The sequence below is a fragment of the Camelus ferus genome, chromosome 16, assembly GCF_009834535.1.
Source record: "Camelus ferus isolate YT-003-E chromosome 16, BCGSAC_Cfer_1.0, whole genome shotgun sequence".
NCBI classification, from domain to species: Eukaryota; Metazoa; Chordata; class Mammalia; order Artiodactyla; family Camelidae; genus Camelus; species Camelus ferus.
In genome coordinates this window covers 3,763,964-3,782,223 of record NC_045711.1, presented here as the reverse complement: position 1 = coordinate 3,782,223, position 18,260 = coordinate 3,763,964, and the positions used below count along the sequence as shown (strand labels likewise).

The window sequence follows — 18,260 nt, the reverse complement described above, 5'->3', positions numbered from 1 at the left end:
TTAGAGGTGAATTAATTAAGAATCAAAGGACAAAAGAAAATAGTTTTTACTTTAACACTCATAAAACACTGAGGGTTTATATATTTAATTCCAATTTAAAAAGAGAACATTTATATGTGTCTATCAACTTGAGCTAATTAACACAACTTTTTTTTTTAAAAAGTCGTTACAGTCAACTGAAAAGTTTGCTAGCACTTCATTAAAAAGAGTTTTAAACTAGAATACAAGCCTGTAACATATTTGGTTAACCACAAAGTTAAGATGGGAAAGGTGGAGAATTATATTATTCAGATTTTACATAAAATACAACAGCCAGATTCAATAACAAAAGAATCTTTCTCTTTTAACTGCAAGCACAGTCCATATTTTTTTGAAATGCCACTTGATCTTACTATAGGAACTGGTATATGAGTACCAGCCAAGCACAATCTTTCATCAAAAAGTACAACCATATATACTGGAAGCAGATTTCCTCAAAAGAACACACAATATTTAGGGTTAATGTTTTAAAGGCTCACATAGTTATGTTCTGAAAACAGAATTAAATCAGAATATAAATTCTATATAAATATAATATATGATATATATATATCTTATATTCTATTTTTCTAATTATAAATACATAATATATATATATATCTTATATTCTATTTTTCTAATTATAAATACATAATATATATAAATTACTATTTCACAAATGTTGCTCTACTACCTTATTCTAGCAATAAATTTTAGACTGTATATTTATAGCAATGATCACAAACTATTACAATAGCCTTCCTTTCATAAATGTATTTTTAAAGTCTAGACTATGATTAAAAAAAAAATACTTTGGAATGGGCGCATGGGGGAGGAAAACAAAATCCAATTAGCTTCTTACCAGTAAGATTTACACAAGCATAGTGTATTTTTCCATGTTTATAATTACTCCCAAGTATTTCTGAACCCTGTAAAAATACACTTTATCTGAAGATATATGATTTTATAATAAGCTGTTACCATTTATGTATTCCACTATATGTTTTGAGATTTTGTGTATTTATTCATATATAAGGAAGTATGTGTAATAAAGACACTTGCACTTATAAAGATCATAACTAGTCATAATTAATCTGATTTAGTTTATGACATGCGTCATTTAAAAAAAGAGAAACATTATGGACAAAACAGTATAAAGAGATTACATATTTATGAAACAAATGTCCTGATGAATTCCTTAAAACCTCAATTTTACCTTAAGGCTGGATACATTAACTATGCTTGAAATAATAAGTTTTAGAGTGTTACTCATCATTTTTTGGAAAAAAATTCTAGCCTGAAATAACCCCAGTTTCCAGAATTCCAAATTAACAATCTCCAAGGCCAAACACATTTTGTCTGATCTTGATCCCAAAACATTCTTAGTCAGCTCATCCTCTGCAGAAAATGAACATCACAGGCATCAGAAGTTATTACCTGGCCCTCTCCAACGGTTTCAGTGTCGATTACAGTGATGATTCCTGGGACCAGAGGACTCCGTCTTGAGTTACTATGAATGGCAACATCGTCTTCTGTCACACCTGAAGGGAGTGTGCCTGTCAGCTGAGTCACCACTTTCCCAACCATTGTCAGGCCAGTTTTCAATGTCTACACAATGAAAGGTAAAAATGTATGACTTCACATCAGCATTTGGATTCTAAATGGAAATATGCACTGTTGTTAACTCTCATATGTATTAAATTCTTTATTCTCTTAACAAGCTTCTATGTAGCGGTGCATCGTCATGAAAAATCAGTATGACTTTTCATATGATCTTAAATTTAGAAAATCGGTGTTAGTTTGATATCACTAGAGTCTACTAAGTCAGCATGGTGAGAATAAAGCCATAGATAAATAACAAAAGAGCTTTGTTTCACATAAGGATATTTCATAAGAAATATTTATTTTTGCCCCCTCTCCTCAATGCAAATGCACATAACTTAAAACATGTGACAGAGTAAAATGTAGAAACTATGTGCTGTTCTTTTTTTAATATTATAAAACTATTTTTTATAAGTCTACTTTTTAGCATGAAAAAGACTGAGACATTGGTAGAATCCCTATGCGGGAAATAATTTGCTTCCAAATTAAATGTATAATACGATGTTACATAATATTCTACATCTAGATTTGGCATGTAGAAAATACAGTCTCCATCTAAGCTACTTATCACTGGATGAATGAAGTATCATACAAAAATAGCTCTCTGGTAACAGAAAACAATTTAATTAAAGACAAGGGGGAGGTTATGGCTTAACAGTGGAGTGCATACTTAGCATGCAGGAGGTCATGGGTTCAATCCCCAGTACCTCCACTAAAAAATAAATAAACAAACAAACAATCAAACAAACAAACCTAATTAGTACCCCCTCTAAAAAAAATAAAAATACAACTTAAGATGTTTTATAACATTTTGGTTCCATTTCATTTAAGTAAGTAGATAAAACTAATAATTCATGTGTATTTTTTCTTTTATGTGAATTTCATCATGTGATTACTTTCATATGCATTAACAAACAATAATGTTAAGTATCAGGTTTTTTCTTTTTTTGTCTGAAGGGAAGAAAGCTAAAACAATGTTTATGTGATTCATAGAAGATCTAATCACTGGCGCCAGAATAAGTCATCCAGATTACATGGACATTTCAAAAATCATCTATACTAGGCACACATTCAGAAATAACTTTTTCTAATTCTTATATTGTGAGGTAAAGTTCTTATTAAAATACTTCAAACTAATCTTCAATAAGGTGACTTGCTTTTAAAAATAATAATGGGAAAATATGTTCACCAATATTCTGGCATATGCTATAGGTAAATTTAAAAGTGTAAATTATTATATACACAGCATTTCAAATATTAATTTATAAATGGTAAGCAAAAAAGGTTGTTTATAAAGGCCTAAATGTGATTTAAGCAATAGTCAGATTGAAATTTTAAAAAGGAAACATATTTCCAAAGAAACTATCTATTAAAATGCCATGTAACTAACTCTAGTAATATATTATTTTACTGTATGGCCATGTTACATGGAACCTTTCTTATGAACTTGGGATTGGTCAAGGCTCTTTAACATATATGACCTGTACAGATTTCCTTAAATACCTCAGAATTATAGAAAATAAAATTGAGGCTGCAGTAAAGTTAAGCAAAATGGCAGCTCAAACAGCTGGCCAATGACAAAGCCAGAATTTGAAACTAGGACAGTCTATCTCCAAAGCCTGATTTTAACTGCTACCCAGTATTGCCTTGTAATCTATTCCTGTTACTGCTTCATGATTTTAGAACACAAACGTACACTGGGAAGGAAAAAAGGGAAAATGAAGACCACAATAGTGTGTCCTAATAAATACTTAAATAAAATGACCAACAAAGTCACTTGCTGAATTCAAGCAAAATGATATAACTTACAGTGGACTGAAACCAAGAAAAAGCCACAAATCAATTGTTACTGTTTTGTTTAGTGCTAAAAACCCAAACTGCAGTGATTATAAAACACATTAGTGTTCCTCAATTAGCAGCCAAACATTTGTTTCAATAATTCACAAGAAATGACTTACACAAAGTCTGTTAGAGTGCTGTCAAGAAAGCCTCTGAAGGACCAACAAAATCAGGCGCCACAGTGTATTGATGTCAAAAGCTGGCCAGGAAGCCTGATTAACCTCTGAGATGCCTCCGCTGATGTACCAGCTCCATTAATGTTAATGGAGATGCTCCCACTTAAACGGAGCGATCCCTTTATCAAAGGAATGCCTTTCAGGTTTAAAGTCTTTGGTTGTATATCCTCCCTATTTGCCCTTGAGCCTATTATTTCATGCTCTTATACCAATGAATAGGAATAAAACTGAAATAACTGGAGCACACAGAAAGTGGGAAGTAATGTACCAGAGCAAACCACAAGATGAAGGGGAAAGTTAATATAAGAGACAAGGAAAAAACTCCAGAAGGAGGAGAAAAACAGAGTAGTGTATTTCATTGTCAAAGATTCATATTACAGGAAGACTTAATGATATTTCTCATACACACACACACATAAAAAAAAAAAACCTTATGAATACTTGGTGGAATCATCTTATTAGTGGACACAAATCTAAACTCATATTTTAACAGTCATCAGATGTATACTATGTATGGTAAGTGACAAGACATTACTGTCTACAGAGCTCATTAACTTTCCAGTGAGATCTAATGCAGGGTGTGAGAGGGGGTGTTGGAAGTTTTCTACATTTGTGAAGACATTTGATTCTATGGGAAATTTGTCTCCATATTACAATCAAATACATCAATGAGCACTGGTGACCAGAAGAAATATATAATATGTTATTATTTAACAGTTTTCAATAACCATATTTACATACCTAAATCACCTCACAGTAATTAGTCTTTTCAGTAGATTTTAATGGAAAGGCTATGTGCATACCTGATGATTTCCTCAAACACATACAAAAAAGGATGAAGGCTTAGCAAAAATTAGGGAAAAAATCCAATTTGGCCAAATGGCTATGTGATTGAACTGAATGTCCTCACAATCTGAAGTATATAAATTATTAAAAAGTTCTTTATACTCTCAAATAACCTTTACAAGAATATTCACAGAACTAAACTGTACTTGTAAAAGTGCTGGACATAAGGCTGTAACATATGTGTCAGATAATCTACTGGGATGAAAAATTCAAATGAGCATGGTCCTTATTCTGCTCTTTTGCAGACAGATTTGCCAAAGGGTCACTAGTCATCTTTAGCCCTTCTCCTGCCATATCAGTGTCCTCCCTATCCATTAGTACTAATGGTGCTGCTCTCTCAAAAAAGCTGTTAGTTGTCATTAAGAAGTTATCAGATAACAAGAGAAAACAGGCATTTTTATTAAATCAATTTACCACACAGGGGTTAAAACCCATTAAAAGGAAAAATCAAATAGGACAGTTACAGGGTAACTAGAAAATACATACCAATGATTTAATAAATGTTTCAAAATAATCCAATTTGAACAATTTCAATATTAAATTTTTCCTTCAACACTACCACAGAGAATTCATCTTTATTATATCATTTATAAGGAAAGCCAAATGAATTATTTGGAAAATCAAAAATAAAAAATTTTAAGTAAAACAATGAGTATTTAAGTGCTATTTGAAAATTCAGAAAATGTTTTAAAAAATTATTTCCTCTAGAGATCCAAGCACACATACAATATATTTATATTTACAACTGAATGAGACATAAAAAAAGTTTTAATTTAATAAATAATCCTTCTATATAACAAAGTGGTTAACCTCTATTAAGCCACATAGAAGCTGTCATCACAGAGAAAAAAATATTACTGACTACTCTATTAAAGGGCATGATTTAATATTTTCTTAAGGATCAAGTATTATACTGGCTTTTAAGACATTTTCCATGTTATATCTCAAAAAAATATCTTATTAGCTAGAAATGACTGAAATGCTAAGAAATAATGAGATATTTTATTTTCTATTTTCAGTAATGACAGGCTAGGTAAATCAGATCAGTTCTACCAACTGAAAACAAGTAGGAAAACTGGGGAAAATTTGTTTTTTCCTCTCTCAAGGCACTGAATATTTAACAAGATAGTGATGAGTTACTAGGTCCAATTCCAAGAGAACAGGGAGATCCAGACATGTGGATTTAGCTGGTATCTAGGCCTAAATGCATTTATGGATTCTAGAGGGGACTTCTAAGAGATTGAGTGGTGCTCTATTCACTTGTGGAACTAGGTGGTCATGTTCATGGGGGTCTACCTGGTGACTTTACCTCTATGGTTTGGTTTGGAACATAAAGGGACACACAATAGAAATAACTTGTAGAAATCAGGCTCTCACAGCTATTTCAGGTGACCTTTATTTAAATAATTTAAGTAATCCCAATCCCTGAAATTGGATTAAGATCATCCAAGCCTGAGACTGTCACAGAACTCTGGTATCATCCAAACTTGAAGATGTTTCTAAAGATTTTTTAAAATAAATTCTGGCAAACAAGGAGCCAAGACATCATAAATGAGAATTAACAGAAACATCAAACAACAAAAATATATCCAGAAGAGATCAAAATATTGGAGTGATCAGAAACAGATTATAATGGCCATGCTTACTATGTTTAAATAGTTTGGTAATTTGAGAAAAATGGAATTCTAGAGAACCAGAAGCTATCACTATTTAAAATGTTTTAACGATGCATGTATGTTTGATTTTATCAAATGCTTTCAGTACATGCAATTACATCATTTTCTCCTCTATTCTGTTCTTGTGGCAAATTACACTCACTGACTTTGAGTAATAAACCAGCCTTAAAATGCAGTTATCCCAACACATATTACCCCTCTGTGTATATTAATTTTTTTCCACTAGAATTTTGTTTAGAATTTTTCAAATCTGTGTTCATGAGAAAGACAGGTCTGTAGCTTTCCTTTTTCATAACACTCTTGTCAAGTTTTCAATTTCAAAGTAATCTTGCATCATAAAATAAGATCAGATATATTCTTTAATTAGACATATCCTTTTTATTCTACAGAAGAGTGTAATATTGTCATTGTTTATTCTCTTTTTTAATTGATGTATAATTGACTTACAATATTGTGCTGGTTTCAGGTGTACAGCAAAGTGATTCAGTTATATATTTTTTTCAAATTCTTTTTCATTGTAGGTTATCATAAGATACTGAATATAGCTCCTTGAGCTATACAGTAAATTCGTGTTGTTTATGTTATTCTTTATTTCTAAGTGTTAGACAGAATTCTCTGCAGAAGGTTTCCAGATCTGAAGGTATCTTTGTGAGATTTTTCTTTCCTTGGTAAGTTTTTTACTCATTTATACAGCAAAGGATAGGAATCATAAGTGTACATCTTGATAGATTTTCACAAGTGAACAAACAAATACAAGTATAACCCATAATGTAACAGTAAAAAAAAAAAAAAAGAATATATTTATAATTATACTACTTAATTACAAAAGTCATTTTCATGTCCTTACCATGGAAAACTGGAACTGCCAATACTTCAGAAGGTTAATTTACCCAGAAAGTTTCTAACATCCAATAACTTACTAGGAGAAATTATATTTGAAGGGGAAACCATCCCAACTTTCACATATTCCCTATGTAAGATAGCCACACCTTGGATGTGAAATGAAGATCATTCTAGAACTGACAAGATTTTAGGAAAATAATTTGGCAGTATTTGCAAAGAAATCTCAAGATATTCACGGTTTTTAACTCAAGAGTTCATAAGTACAAAGAAAATGATTACATAAATGTATAAGGAAAATATTTTCAAAAATATTTCATAATATTTAAGTTAAATGAGCTAAAAGACCAGGGTACAATATATGACTGAACTTACTAAAACTAACGAGAAATGGGAAACTTTTGCATTCACGGTTATATTTTTCCTTCACTTTATAAATTTATAGGCAAGAACATGAATAAGCATTAAAATCAAGCAAAAGCACTTAAACAAAAAATTAAACATTAATCAATTTATTCCAGAGTTAATGTCAGAATCTAATGTATTGTCTTATCTATAAGATTAGATATATTCTTTTATTAGACATACATTTTTATTCTACAGAAGAGTGTAATATTGTCATTGTAATGTTTTTCTTACATTTATGTAATCAATTTCTTTGTACTTATGGACTCTTGAGTTAAAAACCACGAATAGCTTGAGATTTCTTTGCAAATAATGCCAAATTATTTTCCTAAAATCTTGTCAGTTCTAGAATGATCTTCCTTTCACATCCAAGAGCTAACAGTGAACTGCAATCAACGCCAATTCCATTGGAGACCAACAGCCTATGGGAAATTAACTGGATTAAGGTGTTATCATCAACGTAATTTCTTCAGAGTTTAAATGCAGAAGAATTCTTCCCAGTTCACAATACTGCCGTGTAGAAAAGTGGGAAGTTTGGACTTGTTCTTTTCAAAGGATATTAAGTCTAGCCTCACTTTATCAAGTCTACTTTCAGCTAACAGCTAAACAGTTACTGAATGAAGCAGGTCACTTTCCTTTTACGTAGGCACAAAAAAACATAATTATAGCAAACGAGAACTGAAAAGTTATCCTCTATCACATAACTAAAAATTACTCAGAATGACAATACCATAAGCTACCCTGAAGAAAGTGTATGCCACAGACAAACCGGAAAGGAATCTAATGTGCAATCTCATTGGTACGTTTTGTGGATCTATTGCAAACTAACTGAGTAACACTGATGCTGCCTAATAATTCTGTCTTGGATTTCTCTTCATTGAAATAACCATCACAATTTTGTCATACACAGTGGGAACAAAGCAAGCAATTTTTATAAAGATTCAGAAATCTAAAGTATAGGGTGCTATAAGCAAGCATAAAGCCATTCAATATTTCCCTCTGAGTCAAAAATACGTAGTGCTTCTCTCATCAGACCATATTGTGTAAGCATTTGTGATCAATCTTTAAGTATTTCTGTGTTTGTTTTACATAAAACAGTGTGACCTTTGATTCCCTCCCTGTGGTTTGCTTTAAATTGCTGTTCTGTTCTGAGCAGTTGTGCTTTCTATTACATGCTGTCATTTAGATTCACTATGTCATCCCTATTACAGGAATTGTTTTGTTGTATACTTCACAATTCAAAAGGCTGGTGATTATACGAATACCTTATAATCAGCATAAAGTTTACGAGCCATCATCAAAATTAACCCTCGTGTGTACACAAAAAGAACTCACTTGACAAACATGCAGGGGGCAGCTCTGTGTCATGAAAGAATCTTTGAATGTGCCAGGGGTCTCACTCAAGTTTTCCTAAGGAATAATATTCTTTTTATGTCAAGAAGATTCATAAATGTTCAAGGATGCAAAAGGATGTCAGTATAGGTACAATGATGCACGAAAAAAGAAGCCAGAAGTAACTACTTAAAACATGTAAGTAAAGCTTCTTTCCAAAGTGGTATCTATTAGATTACAGGCTTTGATCTACATAGCAGACTTCAATATTTTAAACTTGATATATACAAACCCTATAATCATCAATAACAACAAAGCATTATTTAGGAACCTTAAGAGATAAAATACATAATCATTTGGTCATGAATTCTCTTCACTTGATAAAATAATTCTGAGTTATTTCTTAAGCCCATTCGACATTTGTGAATGAAAAGGGAAGGGACACTCTCAATACACTTCAGGAGAGAATCAGGATCGTTTACTTAGCATAATCACAACTCCCGGAGACAACTGGGTACTCACTTTAGCAGCACTAATGACTGTGGCAGTATAAGACTGAATGTTGTCTCCACAGGCTCCACCACGGGACTGATGACACCGAATCAACTGGAAAGAGAGAGAGAGAGAGACCAGAAAGCCATTTCTATTAAACTGTTTAACTCTACAGGCTCTTAGGCTGGAGCTTATTTACCGTGCAGAATGATGGTACTGGGTGGGAATGTTTGCATGAGTGTTTTTCAGACAAACAGCTAAAAGCCCTGCTGAGACACTTTTACCCCTTTTTATAGCCTGCTGGTGCCGCTCTGGCAGTTTCATGCTCAAATACGATTTTTAATTACAAGATGAATAGTCTTTAAGAATTTATAAACTCTGAAATGGAAGGATTTGAGACCTGGCAGACTTTCCACAAATAAATTTTAGAAACATAATCAAGGGACTAAGACTGACTTCCTAACATTAAATATTTAACATGCTAGCAAATTGGAAGTTTTGTCCTCTTAATTCCTACATAAAGATTGTAAAAGGAAACTTTAAAAAATAGACAAATGAATTTGCCATATTTCCATTTTCAATTGTGCTTGTGGGAAAGTGGCACAAATTATGCATAAATCAATTCTGACACATATAGTAGCTGTCCACTTCAGAGGGCTTACTGGTTTCACCATTAGAATGAAAAAGACATGCCCTTATTCATGTCTGACATAAATAAATCAACCTGCCAATTTTCAAAGCGAATCACTAGTTTGACATGTATGATTCTCTCATGCACTGAGAAATAAACCAGAACTAAATTCTCCATGGCTCCTACACTTCCTAAATTTAGTTTTTAAAAAAGGAGAGAAAAGAAAAAAAAATCAGATTTTTTAAGTTTTTAATAATAGTAGTATAATAATAGTAGTAGTAGACTATTAGAACTCCAAATTATGATATAAATTATTAAAAGCCTATAGAATTCAGAGTCTTCCTCTCCCAAAATATAACAAAAAATGCTTTATATAATTCAAAATTTAAAATGCTTATATAATTTAAACCTAGTTTTAAATTGTATAAAGAAACCATTTTTTCTTTTATTTTAAAATTAAAATTTTCTCCATCACTGATTTTATATTTTAAAAAATCCCTTAAGACAATAATAATATTTATAGCAGAATATCTTTAAAACTCTGACATGAGACGTTAAGCTGCCTCACTGAATGGTTACTTAAGTAAAATTCAAGGTCAGTGGTGAGGAATTCTCCAAATCACAGGTGACTGGCAAATGCAGTTTCACAGAGGGGACAACAGGGACGGAGTTTGAAAAGTGATCATTTTAGCTAATGAAAAGAATCTCTCTCACTCATTCACTCACTCACCCACCCACTCACTCATTTATTCATTCACAAAGACACATTCAAACAACTAAGAAAATTACCCTTCTGCTGCCTCCTGCAGCAAATGCAAGGAAAGACATTGTCTTGGAAATACAATCATCTTGTCCTTGCCTCAGATAATTAAAATAATCAAGAATAAATATGTGAAAACAAGCAATACTGTCACCTTTTGAAGTCAACTAAAACTGAGTCAGCATGTCTACATAAATATAACTGAGCCAGCAATTTGTTTAAACTCATTAGGAAATTATATTTGCATCTCAGGACATAAAAAACAAAACAAAACAAAAAAGATAAATTAGAAATTTTTGTAGTTTAAAACTATCAAATGGCCCAAATTCCAGGAAATATTGATAAGTGAAAAAAGCAATGTACAAAACACTATATGCATACACACACACCCACACACACACACACACACACAGAGTTATCTTTTGGGAAAGAAAGGGAAATATAAATAAATAAACAAAAAAACAAACAAATAAGCAAACAGATATAAAACACATGATAAAGTATATCAGCATATAAATAAAACAAAAATAAAAACAAATGTCCCCAATTACGTAGTAAATGAAAACTGTAACAATAATGAAGGAAGGTAGAAAAGGAGGGATAAACGCCAAACTAACCAAAATAACCTATAAACACACTATCTGATTGCATACCTGTGGTTTTAGGCAGTAATGAAAGTCAAAGGAAAAGAAAATCCTGAAGTCTTTTTATCATTTTAGTTGGTTTGATTTTTGTAGTGGTATGAGCAAGGAATTCTGTAATTTTTATATTACAGGATTGAAGAAATGAGGAAAATATTACTGGCTGATGTTATGGTCTCCTATTAAAACAAAGGACATATATATAGGAAATAGGGGACAAAATATGAACTCTTCACTCCCAAAATGTTTGTGTCTATGTGTATATACAGGTGCACAAGTATTAAAAGCCACTGAAATAACAAGAATCCATGAGTCTATACCGAAAATGTAGACACAGAAAGATAGAAAAGAAGGGAAAGTTAAAAAGATAGAAAGCCAAATGCCTTCTGGTAAATATGGAGAGTGAAAGTGGAAAATCATTCATCTGCCATCTTCATAGTAAAGACTGGTTCAGGCAAGAATCAACAATGGATGCTAAAATTAGGCTAAGATCTTGATGAAAAGCAGGATATAAGAATGGATCTTTCCACATTATTTGTTAGTTACAAGGGGGGAAAACAGTGATTACTCAGTACAGAAACTGGACAAGACCTTGACAAAATTAGCATCATCAATAAAGGACAGATGTATACCATGCACCTCCAGATGTGATGCCGTGCGAAGTACAGAACAACGCTCACATAGGATTCCAGCCAGAAATACAGAACCTGAATATAATCAAGAGAGAACTTCAAAAACAAACCTCAAAATAAAAATCCTTCCATTAAAGCAAAATAGGATAGTGGGTAGAAGCAGAGGGTTGTGGTCTTCAAAATTATCCATCTTGTAAAAGATGAAAAATGAAAGGGATATTCCTAAAAAATATAATACCAGATTGTAGAGTGGACACTGCACTACAGGAAAAAAATTTCTATAAATGACATAGTAGAGTTAATTGACTAAACTGGAATATGCATGGTACAATAGATAAAAGTAATTTATTAATATTAAACTGGCTGATAATCTAAGTATTTTGGAATAATGTGATATGTGCAAACCTGAAATAATTCAGAGGTCAATCTGAGTAAAGAGTACATGCGTATACTTTATGCTATTTGTACTATATTTATTCTTGTAAACTTTCTGTAAGTCTTCCAGGTTAACAGTTATTTTAAAAGAAGTAATGAAAAACAATTCCAATCAAGATACATGGCCTCTTGCTTAAAATTTTAGTCAAAGAAAACTTCCACTGAAAGAGATTGTTGCTGAAAAACTTAAATCAATTTTGCAGTTCCACACTCAGCCCAAATGCTACAACAATCAGAAACTGTTAATAAATACTACCCCTTATGTAAATGCCACGCAAAAATGTTTCTCTGGAAATATTTCTTCCAAAGGATGGTATGACTATCGGATTAGGAAACTCCTTGTGAATGCCACTACGCTTTCTAGTCTCTGTATGTAACACTAGATATTATTGACACATATCTCTATAAAAGCACACATTCACGCTATGCATCTAAGAAGGAAGTTCTTTCTGTTTGAAAACAATATGTAACTACTGCCATAATACCTATACTTCTAAATGTATAGTCTTCCACGTGTGACAATACATCTACAAGAGCCAAGGGGCAATTTATTTCTTTTTCTCTTGGATGTCTCCAGCAGTCTAGGGAATTTATTACAGAAGTAAACTTTAAAAGGTACTATTATGTCAGCATACTGGATTGCATATCTCTAGCCTTGCTTGAAAAGAATTAACTTGAAAAGAACTATTTTTATGAGATATCAAGAGAAAACATGACAGAGTACAAATACAGCAGTATTTATCAGTGTGATGCAAAATATCTGTACATAGCAGACATAATTTTGGGGAAAGCATCAATGAACTCATCTAGATAAGTACCTTTCTTCAGTAGTGTCTTGATTTGGTGAATTCCAGAGGCTAGAGAGTCAAGAACTCTTCAATAGATATTATTTCATATTATTCTCAATATGCCAATAACCATAAAAACAAACAAAAATGAAACCAAAAAGTATCATCTTCTTTGAATTCTGGAGTAGTTTTTAGATTTCATTTTACATTTGCATGCAGGGCACTAAATGGCATAAAAAAGATTTTGTCTTTTGCTTTGAGTTAAAAACATAAATTAAAAATTTCAGCATATAAATATATCTTCATTTAGTACGATGACCTTAATGGATAAGTGAAACCTATTTAACTGAAAAAAATCAACAGAATGTATGCACCTGTGGTTTAATTAAGACAAGAGGACCACAGAACCCTTGTTTAGATTTAGATGTACACTAAGTAATAAGAAAGATAGGGCAACTATTGGGTGCCCTATTAAAACAAAACTGAAATAGAAGAAAACCAATGAGTAAGTTAAACATTCATTATTGGTCACTCCATTACAAATATTCCAACACGGGCCCTTGCCTTACCTTGTTTTCTGCATAAGCAAGCCAGCGGCTGCCAAGAGCAATAGGATTCATGTTGGGCCCGGGACAAGGGTAGCAGCCTGAAAAATTTCAATGGCAATAATAAGAAATTTCTTAATCAATTTTTCTGCTGGTGCATCATATTTTGATGCCATAAAAACAGAACAATCAAACAAATTTATTTTTTCAAGTTTCACGTAAAAATTCCCATAACACTTGTCATTATTTTAATAGCTAAATGGGGATCATTTTTTTTCTCTGCTACAGTTTCCTTTTGGCTTTGACTCTGTTCCAATAAGAAATAAATCTAGGAAGAACTGACATTCACTTTTAACAAAAATCGGGCATTTTATACAGTTATTCCTAGAACAAGAGAAAGAAGCCAAGAAGAATTTTTAGAGTTTATAAGCTTACAACTTCACAAGTCTAGCAAAAATGTTTAGCAAAGAGAAAGTATACAATCGGTTCAGGAATTTAAGGGTAAAAGATAAGGAAAACATACACCTAAAATGAAATGACAATAATTGGGGATGAGGGGTCAGGAAGGAGAACAAGTATGGAGCCAATGAGAAGTAATTCACAACGGGTGCATCAGCAGATGTTGGGGAACTAATTTACATAGTTCTATGCATCTACAACAGGCATTCAACTGTATTCTTCTTGCTTTCAGCCCAGCCAATATCAGACTAATAGGAAGAACTATTTTGTGGTTCTCCTCTTTCAAATAGAACAAATCACATATTCCAGACAGTGGACACCATCCATGCAGGGAAACACCAGTGCCATCTTCCTGAACTCTACTAACCAAGACATAACACACTTCACTGAAGGAAGTGGTATCTGTCATCCCTGAGGCTCTCATCTCCCCTCCTGACAATGCCAATAAGGTCTCTGAGTATATTGCCCTCAGCTAGTCAACTACACGAAATAATATTCTACTGTCTCACAAAACTGTTTGTAAAAGACTACTCAAATGAGACTACAGAATCAAAGAACACAAAAAGCCTAATCTAAAGAATTCCTGGTTTATCATTCCACAAGTACCTGGTTATATTTTCACAAAGGTTTTTCTCTAGAATATACACTAGAGGATCAAACTGACGTTATCTATTTCATAGTTTACATCTCAATTTGGAATCTAAATTTATACAATAATGAGACAGACAACATTTTATAACAATAACCTTTTCTTCCCATGGCAAAATAAACAGCCAAATAGCATGCATGAGACACATGAGCATAATAGGAAAAAAAAATAGCATGATCTAAATACCATGAACTGCACACCTAAAAATACCTTACCAGCAGACAATCCCAGTCTATCACTGATCTTAAGAGGAACAGCTATATATATGCTGTCAAAAATAAAAATAATTTATATGTTCTGTGATCTTTTTTTTCTATTTCCCTGTCACCTGAAAAGAGGGATATGTAAGGTCAAGTATTTTGTCTTTTGTTTACTGCTGAATCTCCACTGCCTAGAATAATTTCTGAAAAATAGCTAAATAATTATGTTTGAATGAATTAAACAGTGCACCTAAATTGACCAAAGCATATTTATAAGATACAATGGCAAAAAAAAAAAAAAGTCATTTACAGAAGAACATTCTGCAAATATTTTTTCAAATAGCGTGCCTGCCGAAGAGCCAGATCTTTCATTAAGAAATCTTTCTTAAATGTACATCACGTGCTTCTCTGAATTCAGAAAGCCTCTTGAGTAGGAATGGTGGTCATTCTAAAATGATAATGCTGCTGTGTTCACAAGCACTAAAGAAGCACCCATCGCTTTTCCTTCCGTTACACACTAGTTTTTATTCCAGCTCCTTCAACAGTCATCAATTTATAAGTTTTCGTTTTTAAAGGTAAAGAACTTACAAAAAAGACAATGATCCTAAGAGAAAGTCCATGTCATACAAAATAAAAGGTATAAGCATTTCTAATTTTTTGCTCATTGTTTAAAAAAACAATTTGTGTACTGTACTGCATTGTTTGTATATTTCAGAGATTAAAGAGGTGTGTTTGGAATGCTTTGGGTTTGGGGAAAATCGACTTCTGGATAACTGATGTTACTATAACCACTGAATGCATATTATGGACATATACACAGAGAAAAGGCCCACGCAAGTAGTACAAAGAAACACACTCTAACATATATCACACAATATTTACATACTAGATTTCACTATTACACTCCCATCTAATTCATACCAAAATGTACTTTTATATATGTGTATACACATATTCCATACATAGTTTCAGAACTGGAGAAATGAGCATAAATATGCTTTCTAAAAAAATTTCCCATTTTAAATCAAATGTCATGGAAAAAAGAACCAAATGAAAAACAAAAACAAATACTGGTGAACTGTGGCATTACATTAGAGGTAGCTAATCTTCCAAACTTTAAAGTCAGCATAATCTAATTCTCGGTCAATTCTGATAACCATTTTACCTCAATAAACAAGTATGTTATTTATTACAAAAAAAAGTATATTCATCTTCATATACTAAAGGATACGAAGGGAAAATGTAGTTTACAATTCTTCTTTTTTTTTTTTTTTTTTTTTTTGGTTAATGGAGGTACTGGGGATTGAACCCAGAACCTCATGCACACTAAGCATGTGCTCCACCACTGAGCTATCACCCTCCCCCCACATTTCACTTTTTGAGTCAATGTTTTTAGAAAGCCAGTGGACCTCAAGAATTACAGTGTATTGGAATGAAAGCAAATTGTTTTTCTGCTCTCCAAAAAACATTTTACAGCTGGAATCAGCAGACCATCAGCCACTCAGAACTATCCCAACTTTATAAGCATGACTCCTTTAAAGATTAACCATTGCCTCCAGCTAAACTTTGAAAACAAGTGAAGGGGAAAAAAAAAACCCAAACCTCTATAATACTAGGACTAATTCTAACATGTTTACAATGTTTGTGAACAAAGTAAAAGAGAGCTGGATATTAAAAATCTCAGGTTTCCAAATACGAATAAAGGTAAAATCCATGACAAAAAGCACACTACATGAAGATGCTTCTATAACTGAAAAAGTAATTAAGAAGACTCATGAGACTGACAGTTTTAGATGGCATCCTCCCAGAATGTTGGTCCTTATGGGGAGGTGACCTGAACTTATTTTGAAAAACAAAGGATTTAACTACTCTCTGTAACACTGTCTTATTTTTCTTGGAAAGGACAACTCAAAAGACTTCAGCTTTTTTTTTTTTGAAAAAACAGATGTCTGCATTTATGGTCAATTTACTTTCAACAAGGTTACCAAGACAACTCAATGGGGAAAGAATAGTCAACAAATGATGATAGGTCAACTGGATATCCACACACAAACGAATGAAACTGACCCTGACCTCACACTGCATACAAAAATGAACTCAAAATGAATCAAAGACTTAAAGCTAAAAGTATTAACCTCCTGGAACAAAACAGTGGTAAATCTTCATAAGGTTAGATTAGGCAATGCTTTCTTAGCTGTAACACCAAAAGTAAAAGTGATAAAAGATAAAATGGATAAACTGGACTTCATCAAAATTAAAACCTTTTTTCAAAGGATGTCACCAAGAAAAAGAAAAGACAATTCTCAGAAGGGGAGTTTTGCAAAATATGTATCTGATAACTGATTTGTATCTAAAATATAAACAGAATTATTACGACTTAATAATGAAAAGACAAATAACTCAATATAAATTTTGGCAAAGACGATGTAAGATGGCAAATAAGCACATGAAAATATACTCAACATCATTAGCCACAGGGAAATGCAAATCGAAACTATAATCAGATACTACTTCGTGAGATACCAATATGATATCTATAATCATATTAATAACCAATGCCACACTGTCTTGATTACTGTAGTTTTATGTAAATCTTGACATTGGGTAGCAACATGGAGGAAATCTAACATTATTAAATGAAAGAAGCCAATCTCAGATGGCCACGATTCCAGAACAGAGCAAAGAGGATTTTTAGGGTAGTGAAAATACTCTGTGTTATTACAGTGATGGATGTATCTCATTGTACATTCATCCAAACCCACTGGTGGACAACACCAAAAGTGAATCCTAAAATAAACTATGGACTCTGGATGATAAATACGTGTCAATGTAGGTTCATCAAGTGTAACAAATGTACTACTCTGGTAGGGGGTGGCAATAAAGGGTGAGACTATACATATGGGGGGGATGAGAATATACGGGAAACTTCTGCACCTTCTACTCAATTTTGCTATGAACGTAAAACTGCTCTTTAATAAATGTAATTATATCAACTACATTCAGTAAAAGACACAAGTCACAAAAGACCTTAAAATGACTGAAGTTCAAGAAGGACTATGAACACCCTCTCCAAAAATATATATAAGCATACAAAATATTAAATACCACTTCAAAGATTTATTTGACCATCTCAGAGCTGATTAATGACACTCTCAAGGTTCTATGAGCTTTGAATTTAAACTTCTGATTTTTGCTTTTATTTAATTTTTATGTCTATGAAACATCATGAATCTAAGAGTACTGCCATTCCAAGGCTCAATGCATGGGAATTATGTGCAGGGAACAGGAAAGTCA

At 32.5% G+C, this 18,260-nt stretch overlaps 1 protein-coding gene and 1 long non-coding RNA gene across 25 annotated transcripts in view; one reads left to right on the top strand and one right to left on the bottom strand.

Annotated features, from left to right (window-relative positions):
- Nucleotides 1–18,260, bottom strand: part of BCAS3 (BCAS3 microtubule associated cell migration factor) — a 483,031-nt gene that overhangs the window by 356,327 nt on the left and 108,444 nt on the right. For all 24 annotated transcript variants that reach the window (XM_014552809.2, XM_032498340.1, XM_032498338.1 and 21 more), the window contains 3 exons: nucleotides 13,683–13,759; nucleotides 9,257–9,340; nucleotides 1,456–1,626 (listed from right to left, as the gene is read on the bottom strand). In XM_014552809.2, the coding sequence (XP_014408295.2) occupies nucleotides 1,456–1,626; nucleotides 9,257–9,340; nucleotides 13,683–13,759 (332 nt within the window). The remainder of the gene's footprint in view (nucleotides 1–1,455; nucleotides 1,627–9,256; nucleotides 9,341–13,682; nucleotides 13,760–18,260) is intronic.
- On the top strand, nucleotides 6,601–17,558 carry LOC116669266. Its single transcript, XR_004326602.1, has 3 exons — nucleotides 6,601–6,737; nucleotides 14,590–14,592; nucleotides 17,548–17,558. It is a non-coding gene; the product is annotated as an uncharacterized LOC116669266 (long non-coding RNA).